Source organism: Haliaeetus leucocephalus, unplaced genomic scaffold, assembly GCF_000737465.1.
Source record: "Haliaeetus leucocephalus isolate CR32 unplaced genomic scaffold, Haliaeetus_leucocephalus-4.0 Scaffold167, whole genome shotgun sequence".
Taxonomy (NCBI): domain Eukaryota; kingdom Metazoa; phylum Chordata; class Aves; order Accipitriformes; family Accipitridae; genus Haliaeetus; species Haliaeetus leucocephalus.
Genome location: NW_010972603.1, coordinates 11,953 through 29,995, shown reverse-complemented (window position 1 = coordinate 29,995; position 18,043 = coordinate 11,953). Strand labels below are relative to the sequence as shown.

The 18,043-nt window shown below is 36.1% G+C and overlaps 1 protein-coding gene across 3 annotated transcripts in view; it reads right to left on the bottom strand.

The window, feature by feature from the left end:
- Positions 1 to 18,043, bottom strand: part of FER (fer (fps/fes related) tyrosine kinase) — a 189,185-nt gene that overhangs the window by 160,180 nt on the left and 10,962 nt on the right. For 2 of the 3 annotated variants that reach the window (XM_010563445.1, XM_010563447.1), the window contains exons 2-5: positions 14,761 to 14,868; positions 9,260 to 9,518; positions 4,924 to 5,097; positions 1,573 to 1,672 (exon numbers count right to left, since the gene is read on the bottom strand). In XM_010563445.1, the coding sequence (XP_010561747.1) occupies positions 1,573 to 1,672; positions 4,924 to 5,097; positions 9,260 to 9,466 (481 nt within the window). In that variant the 5' untranslated portion in view covers positions 9,467 to 9,518; positions 14,761 to 14,868. The remainder of the gene's footprint in view (positions 1 to 1,572; positions 1,673 to 4,923; positions 5,098 to 9,259; positions 9,519 to 14,760; positions 14,869 to 18,043) is intronic. The other variant, XM_010563446.1, reaches the window with a different exon arrangement.

Below are 18,043 nucleotides of genomic sequence, written 5' to 3'. Positions count from 1 at the left end.
TTCAGAAAAAAGTGAAAACAACTGTAACCCTGCATTAGGGCATCAACATGTTGATTCAAAGTGATTGTCCCATTAGCTGGTAGAAAGTATGACACACAGTAATTCAAGTTTACCTGAGAATACTTTGTGACTGCAGAAAAACATAAAAACAACTACCACTGCAGAAGATCACTTTCCACTGTTTGTAACTTTGCCAGGCTTTACTCTTTTCAGTTAATATCCTCTACTGTGTGTGTTTAGCCCAGACTTTAATACCAGTTTTAACAACTCAACCAAACACCAGGGAAATAATTCTCCTCCCAAACTAGAGAGCCACTTGTACCTCTTTCACTAGCAGCTCTAGTAAACTTACTCTCTTCACTAGAAGATGGCTTTGCTATTCCAAAACAAAACAAAAGTCACTTAATTTCAAAATCACTACACTTCCAAAACAGAGAAATTTCTATAGTCATTCCTTTGTGTGACTTGCATTCTATTCCCGTTTTCCATGTTACATACTATATGCTCCCATGTTAAGTAGTTACTTGGGGATAAACCAAGCAACAAAATTAAAGTTATATGTAGAAAACAGCTGGGGAACTGGATGAAATGAACAACTGAGTATGTATTTACATTTTTAAGTGAATACGAACATCAGTAAAAGGAAAAAAAAAAAAAGGTGAATCTAAACAGGGCTAAGTATAACTTCTCTTATCCCATGCTGTTCTGTCATTCACCTATCAGCTACTGCTCCAAATTTTAGACAAAGTTGGAAAGAAACAATCTTTATCTCAGCTACTATATGATACTGATAGCTACAATATTGCACTGTGAATTACAGTACAACAGAACCAAGGACAATAACTGTCATTTTAGGCAGCCATACAAAAACTTGAAGATGAATCTTGGAATTATATTTACATACTGCCATCTAATTAATTTCCTCTAAAGAAAGAAAAAAATCTTAGAAAGGCACATAAGGACAATTATTACCAAGATACTTCAATACATCATAGACCAAAGGCTCTCCTTTATCTAATCATTAGCACAAATGAACAGGAATCAAAATCCATGCAGTTTGGACACATCATTCCCCAAAATTCTTAAAAATATCACAGTGTGCAAATGAATTCTTTTCCTCTTTTGCTTAAGGTTGACAAAGGTCAGATCCTTTATACTAACTGTCAAGAACTGATGCTGATGCTACTGCAGCAACCGTAATAGGTCACAGGATGCAAGGAGGCTGCAGCTACAACGTGGATGAGATGGAGTTGCAACCCACTTACCACTGTTAACAGTTCATTTAAGCAATTTTACATTTCAAATACATCCACTGTAGGAATAATAGAAGAACCTAAAAGGATTACTGTTTATATTAAAAGAAGGGCTATGCCTTATTTTTAAGATTTTTTTAAAAAGACTACCACCAAGTACACATGATGACAATTAGCCTGTCTTACTTAAGATACTAAATAAGCTTTTATATTTAATAGTTGCTCAAAATAAAAACATTACCCTGTTTCACTGTATGAGTTTTAGCAAGTTTGAAAATGGCACTAACAAATAGACGAAATTAACACAAGTCAGTCATACCTTTAGCCACAGCTTCTTTATACTTTTCTTTGGCAGAATTTACTTCTTTTATTAGTTGTCTATAGCTAGATTTTAGTTTCTCTAGTTCTGTCTTTGTGACCTTTAAGAAAACAGAAATATAAAAAGTATTAAAAACACTTACCCTCAACATATAAAAAAACTCATAGCATTAGTGAAAGAGAATTAACAGGGTTATTTTCCAAAATAAGGATGTTACTACCACTTTCCATTGCCTTGAGATAATCTTAATAGGATATTACACTGTGTAACAATCAAAATCAATAAATGTGTGGAATGAAGTAAGAGGCTAAAACAGCGATCCCCATCCACACCAGTGTAATGAAAAATACATTTAGGAAATCCAGCTAATCACAAACACTATTTCATTTCAGTGACAAAGAAAAAAATGTACCAAAAAGATGCTTAATAAATCATACTAGATGAAAAAGTTCTATGCATTGGAAAGAAACCTTTTAGAACAAAAAAAAAAAAAAAAAAAAAAAAAGGCAAGCTAGAATTTTTAGATTATACAGTTTGTACAAACAGCTTAGAAACAGCAACTGTGCATGAACCAATCTATCTGTTGTAAGACTTAAATCCCTAAAAAGGAAAAGTCTCTTCTATCCCCAACTTTGATTCCTTGTGTGAAAAAATTAGTGCACTGTTCAGAAATAATCACAAATCATGAATTTGCAAGCAAAAGCTGATAACAAACCAGCCCCTACAATACCAAAAGGGTGGCATATACAGTAAGAAAAAGTAAAAAAACTGACAAAAAGAGAAATACTCTCACAATGGGAAATCATGGAAGAGGAATTTAATTTAATGGAAGTGCTCCCCTCGATGAATGTGCACAAAAGGAAGTCCGTTTCTCTTGCAGCTGGCGTGAGGAAGGCTGGAGTTCACAACTCTCCTTTTTGTCATGAGGCAAGCCCTAGGTACCACTACTTTCACCCTCAGTAACAACATCTGGAAACTTAATGGAATCCCTCAAAGAGCCAACAAGGTGCTATCTACAGGTTCTATTTCTGGGCCAAATTTGCAAAGATTTAAAGGCAGGAACTTTTCTCCACGTCAGTCCCATATTGTCATATCCTATTCCTACACATTGTAAATTATACTCACAACTGTTGTTATTATAGACTAATAGAGGTGATACAGGAAAAAATAACTTTATGACAAACTTGTATTATAAAGACACCACAAGAAATGGAGAAAAAGATGGAATTAGGAAGCAGTGAACACAATTAAGACATAAATAACAAGGAACTGCTTCTCTTACAGAAAACTGGAAAATAAAAGGTAAGCCGGCCACTAGTATTAAGAAACCTTTGTAATAATTGTAAAATATATTTTACTGATTCTGACTGTGTTCTTCCAACATACAAGAACAAAACCAACAGCACCTCTGTCAAATAACAATTAAGGAACTGAGATGGTCAAGGATTATCTTAAAGCCAGTTTTTATATCAAAAAGTCTTGCCCACCTAACTAGCATAGTATTGTACTTTTTTCCCTCAAATTTCATGAAGAAAAAATATCCAACATCTTAATGGGAATTGGAATAAATCTACAAGATACAAGTTTTACTATATTTGTGTAAAAGACATGGTAATTCACTGTCCTTTAGAATTTTATCAAAAAGATTCCTCACTGTAGAGGTGTCTAGAATAAGAAAGGATGACATATATGCATTTCACCTAAACAAAAACACTTTTTTTTTTTGCCAGTGTATCCTAAAGATATGCACTGCACAGACACTGATCTTCACAAGGTTTGGATAATGTCCTGGGAAATAATAAGTATTTTGTTTCTGTGTGTAACAAAAGCAGAAATAATACCACAGAACACAAGAAGTATTTTGGATTTCTGGGAACCATTCTGTAAGTGTTCCAGTGACACAAACCTTTGAACAAACAATGTCAGCTAACAATGAAAGAACATATCACATCTAGCCAAAATGCTATTCAAGTGCTTCTTAGGAAAATCGGGGCGGGGGGGGGAATCCAAATAACAATGCAAGCTTATTCATCAGGATGCAAAATATCTGTGTGGCTATGCAGCCCATAATTAATTAAAATCAATATGGTTTGTAATTAATCATTTGAGGAATGCTTAATATGCACTATATTTTTTGAAAAAGCCTTATTTTAAAAGACAGTTTTATTAGAGTTAACTTATTAACAGAAAAAAACATGGTTTGCACCATCTTTAAAAGTATACCTGAACTTCCAGCAGCCTTGTTTTACCTAGCATCTCTTTCTTATGTTTCTTTCTTTCTTTCTCCATTTGTCCAATTTTCTCTATATTTAACCTCTATTATTTCTAACATACGCGATCAGTTTTTCCTCTTCTTCCATCCTGACTATTTTCAGATACAACAATCCATAAGTGGTTGTGAGTGAGTATTTGGCTTGGAAATTTTATCAGATAAGACAGCCTAGTGAGCATGCATCAAAAAGGATGTGCTCCCCATAGTCAATACCTGGGGAAGATGCCAAGATCCCAGCATATTATGGAAGCAGTCCTATTAGAGACAACATTTGTAACTTAATATATGTATAGTACTAGTTTAAAGTTCTTCTTAGAACCAGCCCAAGAATTTTCCACTCGGCAGTCCGTGACTTTTGTATTGTACTACTCAGATGTTACATTTTAATTACACCAAATCTCAAAGTCTCTGCTGGAAGAAAGAAGAAACAGTGCTTTTCCTTCTCTCAGTAGACCTTTCAGACTATCAATCTATTTTTTGATATTTGCAGCTAAACTTCCCCCAGAGCACCCGAATGAAACTGCGATTTCTGTCAGCTTTACTGACTAAACACAGTGCTTTCAACATAAGCAGGACAACTGACACGTAACAGAAAAGGCCCTGAAGAGCTCCATCTGCAGCCTTAATGTTTGGTTTACACTTGATTTATTTTTTAGAACAGGGACTTGAATCCTGTTCCCACCCAAAACAGTCTGGACTGTCAAGAGCATACATTAACAAAAGTTTTCAGTGCCCTAGTCCCAGGGATGTCTAGAGCGGAATGAGAACAGGAAGAGAGATGGAATAGAGAAGTGTCACACCGAATCATCCTTTACTGGAACAAGAACTTTTCCAGTGCTATCTGTCCATAGAAATTAATATCGAAGAAAGTTTTCCATCTCTGCCTTGTCAGCTAGCAGGGGAGAGAAAATGTGGAACAAATACCTAAAATTTATACTAGGCATTCTACATACGAAAAATCACTACTTTTACCACAGCACAAACAAAAACAGAGGGACTAAAATAATCCACTCTCAATATATTACTTTTTAAACATATAAAACTATAATAAATTTATAAAGCACCGTTGAATAAAATACCTTGTACATCTCTGCTTCAATTTGTTGATGAACACCTACGTAACTCTTCTTAACTTGCTGCTTATCTTTGATCATCATTGTAAGCCTATGCAAAGGCCCAGAATTAAGATCCTCTGCATGTGTCTTCATTATTTTGCTCAGCTGTTCTGTTTGCTGTACCACAAGCAACCAAGACTATAAAAAAAAGTCAGAGCAGAAAAGCACTTACTTATTCTGGCTTACAAATAACCAAATGATGAACATGAACTTCGGGAAAAGATGCATCACTGTTTAAAAAATTCAGTAAAAAAAGAATTTTAAACTTACCCAAATGCACTTGAGATTCTCTAAAATAAAGTTCTTCCTGCTACAGCAGAATCATGCCTCACACTTACACATAAAATCATAAAAAAGCACCAGAGACAAAAATACAATATTGTATGTTCAGTCTTCAACACTGTCCTAGTACTTCTGAACACTGATGAAGGCTTTACAACCTTTTCTGGAATACATCCCCAAAACCCCTGACAAGCACGTTCCTGTGTCCTTTGCTGTCCTGTTTGCCAGCCACAGTTACTCTGTTCAAGCTGACTTCTCTGGCCTTGTCTAAATACCTCACAGTAATATGCATTTAAGTGGTTACGGTTTAAAAGGATACCATTCGTCAGCTGCTTCACATAACTGACAGCATCAGTCAGGCCACCAGTATCAAAGCATGAGGTGCTAACTGGTGAAGAGACACAAGCAGTTACTTGTCTGTCATAGTAACCCAACATATTTCTGTACCCTACTTTAATAACCTCCTTGGCCATTCTGTCATTCAGTTTTCAGGACAGCTTAATGTGCCATTTGTGGCTTTGAACTTTGATTAATAACTGTAATATGAACAGAGAGACTTCCAATGCACCACAGATATGAACATGAAATTAAAGTTCAATTCAAATAAAAGCTTTTGTTACCCTAAAGATCCTTGTCACACTTTGTTGGTGGCAACAGTATTGGATTCCTTAGAGATAACTCCCTGATATTGAATGCTATGCTCTATCTAAAATTTCAGAATGGCTACATGCCATACAATTATCAGGTTTTGAAGGCAGCTAGTATCTAGTTTTACTAGCATTTATCTTACTCTTACTAAAAACAGAAATCCACCTTAGATCATGACAACTTAGAAAATTAATTTGTTTGGTAGCTTTGGGGTCTCCTTACATCTCATATATGAATATATATACATAATATTTCCATCTCTACATGATAATGCTGCAATGCAAACTGGATTCTAGAGAAAGAAACAAAAGACAGTTAACTCCTGTATATATTAAACCATCTTCAACATTTCATTTAGCTCATAAATATCCCACAGACTCACACAGAGCTATCTTAGACTGCTTAGTGTGGTGGTGTAAAAGGTCACAGCCTAAAGCTTCCCAGCTATGGCTGAAAGCTGTTTCACCTCTCCATTACAGAACACTCTCCAATGACATCGGAATCCATATTGCAATGCTGCACAGGATAAAAACACCATTAAACATCTGTCTGAGAGCAGTGGGTCTTGTGGTTATAGAAGAGTTCATAAGATTGGTCTCAGAGGTGAAAATGTAGTCAGAGTTCTCCATTTTCTTTAAGGCTGATTTATTACTGATGAGGCAGTACTGTTTCAATCAACCCTGAAAATCACAGCAAAAGCACTTTTCAGCAGGACAAGTACTCTAAAGAAATACTTTGCTTACAATTCACCAAATGAACCCAAGTAAGCCAGAAACATAGCAAAAACTTCCCTTTTTATTAAAAAAAACAATTTGCACATTTTCCTGTTCTTTACATCCCTCTTTCCATATTGATAAAACATCCGTTAAACAGGATTTCTGTGATTTTTATGATTATATTTTATTATTTTATATAGGAAAACCTAAAGTTAAAAGCTATACTTGAGGAAAGGCTTCAAATATTGGGATTTATATGGGACAGAAAAGCAGCTGGGTGGGGATAGTAGAAAAGGCAAAGCATTTCCTTTCACAGAAAATAACCACAATCCATCAAAAGCAATAAAATACAATATTGTTTGCTTTAACAGTATTTTTTAGATGTATACACAGACAAAAGAGCTGTTGGGGAGCACTTAAAAATACTGCTTTTCTAGCATTAGCAGCTGCTGCCACTATGCTTTCCAGCAAGTTTGCTGCCTCTGCATGAAAAAAACATAGGACAGATTTTCCCAACACCATTTCTCTCAAAGTGCTCACTCTTACTGTACATGTACAAGAAAATCAAACAAACAAACATAAAAGATTAGACAGCTTGGTATTTGGTTCTGATGCCACATAATACTAAAAATTTAATATGCTGGTATTTCAGATCTTAGATGATGTAAGATACTGGATTTATGTCCCATTGTATTTGGGTCATACTTTGATTCTGTAACACGTCAGGAAGAGAGAAAAAGTATCGTGAAATAATAAAGTAAATTAGAATGAAGTGAGTAAAGTAATCAATAATTCAGACATTTTACTGCCAAAACCAATAAGACAATGTGCCACTCCACAACTTTAAAATCCAAGGTCACAGTGAAATTTCAAGACAAGCCCACACAAAAGATCTGTCAGTAGCATATAAGTATTCTTCCTGTTATACAAAGATGTAGGGATCAGGGATGGGGCTTGAGAGAAAAATGGCATCTCCTTAAGAGGAGAAAAAAAAACAAAACAAACAAAAATAATCCTGAAAGAACAACTTGAGTGCCTATATCCAAAACGAGATTTCAAAATGTGACACACATGCCTGCCTTCAACCCCAAAAGAACAGAACTTAAGTCCGATCTTCAGCTTTGTAAAATTGATTTGCTCACAGGAAGTGCCCATGTCACTGACATGAACCATCCTAGACTGAACTAGTTACATGAAGGTTAAGGGTTGCTTATACTTTATAATGCTAAATATTCTGATTGCCAATGTTCCTTTACTATTCTAGCCCTAATCCGCTCCATTTCATCACCTTAAAGAACTGGAAAACAGTTTAGCTAGCGCATAAGGGCAATTCTAGTGGGGCAGGCATAGTATGAATTATTAGTCATATCACCAATAATTCTATACAAAACTTTGGGATCCAATAGTAGAAAGCTTGAAGAAAATACCTGACTTCTGCCAATCTTAGGCTAATGACAACACTTTAATATTTATTTACGGAAATCGTTACAACTTAAATAGCAAAATCCATAACAAACTGTGTGTAAGACATATAATTGGGTAAAAACCATTTCAAATACACCACCAAAACACACAGATGAAAAAAAAAGGTAGTATGTCAATTTACAAGGCAAGAATTATTGTGGGGGGAAGGAAGCAACAATAGAATTTGTTATAGATAAACACTGTGCAGTGCTACGTTTGGGGCAGCTGAAGCAGGCTAGCTATAGCAGCACAGCTTTCACACACACTGCCACTTTAATCTAGTATAAATCCAGACTGCTGCACAAGGAGCAGTCATGTTCCCAGTGCTATGTTATCCCAGATAGTTATTCAAGCAGCCACCCCATAAACTCACTACATAAAAACTGCTTTGTCTAAAATTTAACTTGACCCAAAAAGGGTGTTTTCCTGCAGAGAGGAGATCAGGATTCATGCCAGACTGAAGGGACTGCGTAACCACTGCTACAGCAGAAGGGCCAAGAATTGAATAAGCCATTAAAACAGAATAAATAGTTTTCTCTAGTCAGGAAGGAATCCAAGTCAGGAGTGAAGCTTACAAACAGGTGAAATATGGAAGTTTGCTTCATCAGTACCTCTACTGGACTTGCTTTAAATCTGAAAATTAATAATTTGGGGGAAGCCTTACCTTTATAAAAAGTCAACACAGCTATTTTAAACTGGATACAAAATAACTTCACAATTATGAGAAACATCCTGAATTAATGTTCTGTTTTTACAATACACACTGCAGTGTGAGTAACAGCTGGAATACCAGGCTTTGCCTTGGCTTCCTGGCATTTTTCTATTTCTGTCACAAATTCTATATAACATAAACAATAGTTCCTATTTAACTGTCTTAAAAGAAAAGCTTACTATAGCATACTCTATTTTCATCACTAAACAAAGCAGCAGGCTCAACCCAGGAACCTAAAATACTGAATTTCAGAATTCAGGATTGATTCTAGCTCAGTTACTATTTTCAAAGCAAGATTGGACCTCAACTTCTGCATATTCCATTGAGAAACTAAAAGGAGCCCTTTTAAAATACTTTGGCAACATTAACTCTCAAGAAGCTGAAAGAACAGGAATCCAACTTAAACTAAACCAAACAAAAATAAACCCAGCACTGTTATTTCCAAGGATATTCCAAATTCAAAATATTTCAGTCTTACCTTGGACACGTTGCTGATATAATCCAATTGACAAGTGCTCTCTTTATCTACTTGATTACAAAGATTCTGTAAAGTAGACGCATACTCCTTATCACTTTTTACTCGCATTACCATAAATTTCTTCACCGTTTCCAGCAGTCGTAGTTCCCAGTCTTGCAGTTTTAATAAAGCATCATGAGAATACTTCAGGTCACCTCCAAACCCCATTTTTTAAGGCACTATATACCACACAGGGGAAAATACAGGCTCTTCACCACATCTGAAAGCAGAACAAGGTTAATGAGACATGTATCAAAAGAAAAACTTCATGTGACAAAGAGCAACTATTAATGTCTAAACCCTGAAATAACTTAACCATGGGATTAACCACTTACATATACCTCCTCAAAATAAACCAAAAGGAGCGTCAGAGCACTCTTTCAAACACCCATCTACGACTGGTAGAGATCTCAGGCCCAGAACTGTCCTCCAGTTTCCACATGCAAAATGGAAAAAAACTCCCTAACTTAAACTGGAGTTACGAGGGAATACATAAAAGCATCTAAGACAGATACTAAGACCAATCCACATATTTAATCAAATAATGATAGCTGACAGTATCTCCAGACAAGAACCATCAACTACACTGTTTTACTCCTGGTGACCCAAAACATTTGTTTCTGGTGTTTACTGTCCTAAGAGCACAGAAAAATCCAAATAAAGCATCAGGTCTCAGGCACAGCATCTGTGGGAAATGGATAACTACTTAGAAGCTTGTTTGCTCCTAAACACTGTCTTAGCAGGCCATTAAACTTGCAGATTCAACATCCCAAAGATCAGAAAATATCCCAAATCAGGTTCCCCATGCAACCGTCCATTGCTCCCCTGGGACACACATTAGGGCAGAGTCCTTCTTCACACAATCTTCCCCTAAGGCAGTCTAGTCTTACTGTACCAAATGGACATCATTTGATAAACAGATAAGAAATGCTGCCTTATGAAATCCTGTAACACAACTCCAGCTCAAAGACACCTGTTTGAGCTAGCTCTAAAATACCAGCATCTGATACTGATAAACACAAGGCCACATCATGGAAGACCTGAAGCCACACATATGAATAATTTCCACAGATTTGCATAGATTTTGTAATGCAGGCTGAACCCTCTTTTCTGTGTATACACCAAAAATCTATTCCTATACTAATCAGCTTCAAACTAGGTAAGATAAACTTACATAAATGGCAATTATAGTTCCGGACTGCAGTGCAGGCACTGCCTGTGTACTGCTTATTCACCAATTCCTGCACTCCAGCCAAGTCTTAACTCTTTTGAACACAGAAGTACCAATTTGTTCATAGGCTTTAAATTGACACTTAAATTAGCAGAGTGTTTTACAAACATTAACAGATTTATCTTCCTCACAGCCCACGGGGCAAAGCAGGACTAATAATCATATTTTACACTGAGAACTGAGACACATAAACTAATGTCAACATTGTACTAGCTAATACTGGTATGTACAAGTCTTAAAGACAGACTTTTCAGAGTGCCTAGCATTTTTAGCATATTAAGTATCCAAAAAAAAAAAAAAAAAAAAAAAATAGATGTTATTGGCTTCAGTTACCACACAAAATTTCAAAAGGTTTTGCAAATCAGAACCTAGAGTGATCTCCAGGGTAGCCTGACTCCCAGGTCTCTTCCTGCAGTTCCCTGCCTCCATTAGCTCTTCCAGTAAATTACGGAAATATGCCTCATCCACTATGTGGTTATTCTCAGAACGCAAACCATGCTACGTAATGAAAGAAACAAAGATCCTATAAAGAAAGAATAGTGCTGTGTTACTATGCATCTACACAATAGAGACTAGTCAAGGCTGTATGAGTAACCATAAATATCGCAAGCTTTCATATGCCTTTTAATTTGAAGCTGTATATTTTAGTCAGAATTCTTGCTGATAGCTAGGAGCTCAATCATAAAGAAGAAGAGTAAATAAGTCCATCCTTTATAAATACAGCCAGCATGAATATGTCATTAGTTGTATTACTGATAATATTTTCACAGCTAAGTTTTAAAAAAAGTCTTGCAAAACCACTAGTATTTTAGTAAGACGAGCGAAAGAAAAAATCTTAGAGCACCTACTTATTAACATGACTGGAGCTGTGCTGATGATTATTTTACACCCTTAGACCTGTATTTCTGTCACAAAGCTCCTTTTTGTCCTAGCACATTTTAGTACATTACCTAAATATTCTAGCACATAGCTATGAGAAATGACAGTATGTTTATTTTCCTGCATTCCAGATTCAGAAGACATGGGAACTGAATCTCAAAATTAAGTCTGGTCTTGTGTTATGAGTGAAGTGCTGGATTGCTTGCTTTTTACTGAGAGGCAGGAAGGCAAGGAAGGGAGGAAATATTCTCAGCATATGATATTTCAGTCTGCTTCTACTGACTCACTGCGGAGCCATAAGATTACAAAGATCAACAGAACAGAAGATCCAACAACATCTCACTCCAGCCTGCTAAGCCTGCCTTTGCTAAGTAGTAATCAGATTTTTTTCTGATTACACTATTAGATGCCTGGGTACATAGACAAAAATTGTGCACATACTGGACTCTGGTCTTTGTTTTAATTCATTCCATTCACCATGACAGAAGTAGCACAGCAAAAATTTGGTTTGCAAAAGTGACAAAATTCTGATTCAGTAAGACTTACAAGCTTAAAGTCTCAGAGTTGATGATTCCCAACTGGGTAAGCCATTCTACATACACCTTCCTTGTAGATTAAGAAAATGTTCAATCAAGACATTCAGGAAAACTCAAATGCTCCAATATTGTGGAGGCAAAGAAGTGGTGAACAAGTATCCAAGACTAAGCCACTTAACTGTCAATAAGCTAAAAAATGATACTTTCAAGTAAAATCACTTTCAATTTTTTAACACTTTAAACAACTGAAAACAGTACAGATCACACAGTGGCTTACTTGAAGTCAAAACTGTAAGAATTACCAAAGACATGAATAGATGTGTTCTATGCAATCTGTATTTCAAATACTCTTAAAAAGCACACGTGCATTTCAAAAGGACAGCGTTCAAAGAGACAATATCTGGCACCAATACAGACAAGTTTGGTTATCCCTCTGCTTAGCATGCACAGAAGAGTTGACCCTACAGGGTCAGACCAATAGAATAAAATATTTCAGCTGGAAGGGACCTACAATGATCATCTGGGCACAATCATCCATATAGATCAGCACTCTGTCTCCAACCATGGCACCAGGAGATGCTATTTAAGGACAGCAAACAAGTTGGGCTGCTATTCGTGGCGTGATCCTCCTTGTGCTTCCCCATGTTCACAGCTACTGGATTACGGAAAAAATACTAATAGTCCCATTTTTTGGCTTTACCATACAACATTGCAATGCTCACAATGAACACGTAAGACAAAGACAGATTCCCACCCAGATTTTGCAACCACAGACTACTGACAAAATTGAGTAGTGCAACAAAATCTGAACCCAGAAAAGATTCACTGCGGAACCAGTAGGAGACATGGGGAGTTTGAGACAGAAACATGCTTTCTACTCCAATGTTGAAAAGATGAAAATATAGTGTGAGAGATATTCGGGGCGGGGTCTTTCTCAAAAAATTATGGGAGAACATTTTATCTCAAAGGAAAAAAACAGAGATGGCATCACATTTTAAAGTAGCTAGATGGAGAACTGAAGACAAGAAACACATGATATGCTCAATTCACACAGGAAAAAAAACCTTCAGGAATTGCTTACTCTTACTGTGAAGAGATCTTTCCTACTTCTGGCAGGTACCCATGAGGTTTATCTCTTTTTCCACACATGAACAATGCTTGCATAATCTGACATGCCAGTGAAGTCGCAAACTGAATTCTAGCATGTTTTGTAAAAGTAGTAAAATCCTAGTGGCATCAAATAGGACAAATGAGTTTCAGCTAGTTTTTTTTTTATTTGAAATGGGATAAATATATGTTACTATAAAAATTACTGCATATGCAAATTAGCCAAACAATATTTGGTAAGCTTTAACGGTTAAAATACGTCTCAGATCCAATTCCAAGAAAATAAGACTTACTTTCTTTTTACAGTCACTCTCAAAATAACAAACTAATCACTGACTGGAAGTAAACACTCAATGTACATTTAATAATATACTGTGAATGAGCAACCAGGCCTTGAACAGTTCTAAATTTAAGCATAGTTACTGAAGACAGTTTATGAATTGACTCCACCACCACTACCACAGCAGCGCAGATTCCAAATGAATCAATGTTAAATTTTGTCAGCATGACAGTGAGAAACCTCAATGACAGTCACATCATTCCTCAACACTGTAACACTCCTCTCAGCAAATAAAGCCAATATTCCAGCATTAGTAGTCTTCCTGGATTCCAGTAACAACTCTGAAGAAAGTAGTTTTCACAGCCAATCTGCAATTAATTTAAAGACTGCAATCTGTCCCTGACACAAGAGTGGCCATACCATGTCAGATCAAAGGTCCTGTGTGTCTTACACAGGACTGAAATCAAACGAGTGGGGAAGAACAGAGCATGTGTATAGCAGTACTCTCCCAGGATGCTCTCCTACCCTTATAACAACTGGTGTCTTCTGTTATATACTGCCAGAAAATATATCCAAGACTGTGACTGCTGATCTCAAAATAATGATGGATCCACACGCATCAGATGGAACTTGTGGTTTCATAATATCAATGACAAGGCAGGCAACTGATAAATCACAAACCAGAAGCATGCCTGCTCCCAGTTAAATTCAGAACAGGAAAGCACAGCAGACATCTGGCCCCTCCAGAAGGAGGAATATTGAATAGGCAGAGTATGCAGACAGCACCACACTCACTCTTGATCTGCTGTCAATTCCCTTGCTCCTAAATCTGTGTGGGCTGCAAATCACTTAGCATGGCTTATATTTTACAGACTCTTTCTAGAAACATTAAGAATCATGCAAAATCAGAGAAGGAAGAGGACTTGGATTCAGGAGACAAATCCTCAAATTCAAGGCTTCTGTACTGATTTAAAAGAAATTGTATATCAAGTGATGAATTTGTTAGACAGTGCATCTCAATTTCTGAATGTGAAGCTTACAGTAGGTTATATTCCATTAAAACAATGAAATAAATCATTCTCAGCCCTCCATCCACACCTTCAATAAAAAATAGACTGTTAAAACAACTGACATTTTTTTTAGTGTAGGATCCATTCCTGGAATGTGCAAGACCATGAAACACAAAACACGTGCTTTATCTACCATTTGTTTACACTAACCACATATTCAGAATATTATCTACATATGCATTTGATGTGAAATGTATGGAACACGAACTAGCTGAATTAATGCTTCCATAGAGCTACTGCATTCAATAAACATCCAAAGTGGTAATCTAAAGCTAGCCTGATTGTTTCAAAACTGGTCTGAAATATTAGTCCACTCAAGGCAAAATGAGCAGCTTTTCTGGAAGACATAACTCACATACCTTAAAAAATTTCCCCTAGGAAATGATCCTTAATACACTTCCCTTTATGTCAGCAGCTACTTCTTCTGATTCTCACTTTCTAAAATATACTTTTATTTTCTGGGCACTCTGTAAAATAAAAACAGATAAAACATTTATTATTATTTCAGCATTTCAAGCTACATTGCAAAACTTAAACTTAGGTAATTTGCTTTGCATTTTCAGATTATTACCAGAAGACAGATTTTTTTTTAATAAGACACAGAGTTCAAGAAAACAGAAGAGCAGACTTCTCAAATAACTGCAGGTAGTAGCATGCTATCACTTCATACACACAATTTTGAGGGAAGAAATAATTTTGTCTCTACACGTGACCAAAGATTTTTTTTTTTAAGTTCTTGGAACTTCTTATGACGCCAGAAAACTAGATAATTCATTTATTTCTGAACTTTGCCCTTGATAAAATAAAAAGGAAGCCCATTAGTAAGGAAAATGAAAGCATGGAAAACCAAAATTCATTATATGAAAGATAAACTTCATAGCGGTATTTTCACTAGACTGTAAGAAAACAAGTGGCAACATGAGAAAGCAACCAATCAAGACACAGAAATTGCTTATATGGCTCTAATTACTCCAATATCTAGAATAGTAAAAGGTCAGAAAGTTAAGATGACTGCAGCACTAAAATTTCAAATTGTAACTCTGGACTGCAGTCTAGGCTGGATCTTTGAGGTTTTATATTAAGAAAAGAGTACATAAAATCCAAAAAATAAGAAGAAACAGGCTTTGCATATAGCTTACAAGTGTAAGGTATACTGTATAAGCCACATCCAGACCTATGTGAAGTATTCACTCACAATCCCATAGCAGAATGTCTCATCTAAAGTTAAATCTTTAGATGAAACATTCAACATCAGTTTAGCAATGCCCTTGTAAGAAGAGACATATTAAGCAAAACTAAAAGACAGACACAGTGTATAAGGGTAAAAAAATGAGAACTTTTTTCAAGATCTCCATTATTTAAAACAAAGCACTAATCATGGACACGTTTATAAAATCTTATGAAGGGATAGTTTTAGTTGATATTCAAGCAGATGTTATTTGGTATTCCCTTCTGGTTATTTAGTGACATTGTAGAAACAAAGTGCTGCCTAATATAAATACAAAACTTCCATTCTCCATGACCAAAAATAGAAAAGACTGCAAATGATGCTTACATTCAGTCACTGCAAACAAACAGCAGCTTGCAAGCAGATACAAAAGGAGAAAAAAAACGCAGCAGGCTAGAAGCATTACAAAATTCACCACATTTTTAATAACAGATACAAAAAATACTTGTTGCAAAGTTGCAAAGCCCAAGAGAAAGTCTTCAGCAGCAAAAAATTACAAGCAAGAGCAAAACAGTGTAGTAAATTTGGCTCCAGTCCTCCCATCACAAATACAAACCAGTTGGAAACACCAGAATACCACTGGACATAAACACTATTTTTAACCCCTTTCCTGGTTCAAATGGGACTCACGGAAGTAAAACACATGCTACCACCACCACCTGGGCACATTCAGATTTCAAGCAGATGTTAAAGAATTGCATGTGGTAAAACGAACCCGTTCTGAAAATTCCATTTATTAAATAAGGCAACAGATTGGAGCCACTTAAATACAGACAAGCTATGTCTTCTGCTCTCTGCACACAGACAAAAAGCACTCCTTTTTTTTTAAAGAACTACTCTATCACATATGTTAGAATGGAGAATTTTGTTTGTCAATATAAAAATAAAATGCAAACCCAACTTTTCTTCAGAATTCCAATTACTACTGAATTTTTATCTATGTGCATATTTTCATCTGCATACAGGTCATTAGTAGAATTTAAAACTGGTAATACAAATCCAGTACTGGTCTAACTGATAGGCATATACTAGCTAGTACACAGAAGTATAATAAAAGCTTGCCAGTGAACTACACAACCATCTGTAAGAGAGCAATAAAATGTTACAAAATTCCCATTGCTATTTCTGAGCTCAAATATAGTAGAATCTGATACAGCTTGCTACCTCAATGCAATAAACCACTAGAAAATGAAGATATAAAAGAATTAGAAGAAGATATGGATAGAGCAGAAAACCTAGATGATCTGTTGTTTTCTGAAATCACTTCTGAGACAGTCAAAGCCAGTCCCACACCATATCTTCTTTAGACTGGGGATACCTAAGGCAATCTCTCTAAATGAAGCATCAGAGGAGCATTTAGAAATATCAAATTAATAGTAAGAATTCACCAGAGCCAGATACTATTCAGCTGAAGTGTTAAAGCATCAAATATGAAACTGCCAAACTATTAATTCTGCAAAAACTCAGGCTTAAGGTGACCTAAGTAAAGAGGAATGGGGAGTGGAAAATACATCAAATTTTTTCAGAGCTTGACAAGGCAGTCAGGAGAAGCACAACAAAGGCAGTCTGACTTCCATACCAGGCAAGGTGGTTAAAACCATACTTAAGAATCTGTAGACTGGAATAATAGGAAGAAAAACAACAACACAGCTTTTGTAGAGGAACATGATGCTTCGCAACTTGAAGAGTTCTTTGAAGGAATCAAGGTTCCTGTGGATAAAGGTGCTGGAAGTAGTAGTGAACAGAAGACTTCCAAAAATTTTCTGCTGATGTCTCTCATAGGAAGCTGTTACAGAAATGAAGACCTTCCAGGGTACTACTTAAGAGAGAAAGACTCACAGGGGAGAGACCTCACCAGAATCTGTGCCAGGACTTGGACTGCTGTTCAGAACCTGCTTATCTGTCATTTCACATATTATCTGTGCTAAAGTTTGCAAGTTATACAAAATTATTATGAGCAACCAAAACCAACCCATCATTAAAAAATTTGCAGAACCCCAGAATACTGAGCAAGCATATAAAACAGGAGATGAAGTCACATGTCAGGAAATGCAATGCAACACACTGGGAGAGAGAACTCTAGGTTATTTAATGCCACTACCAGAAAAAGGTCTGGTAGCCTCTGAACAAACATCTTCAAAAACATTTGTTCAGTGCTTTGAACTGGGCAGGTTAGGAACCATCCAGAATATCAGACTTTTTTTAAATGAAGAGAAGAGAGAACATAACATATTCTTATGCTGCTGATGCATTTATGGTGTGCCTATACCTTCAAACTATTCTATCTCATGAAGAATGTAAAGCACCAAAAAAGTATAGGTAATATTGATCAGAGTATGGAGCAGCTTCTACACAAAGAAAGTAAAGAGAATTTTTTACCTCACAGAACAGGTAAGTATGATGGGGTGTCAGAT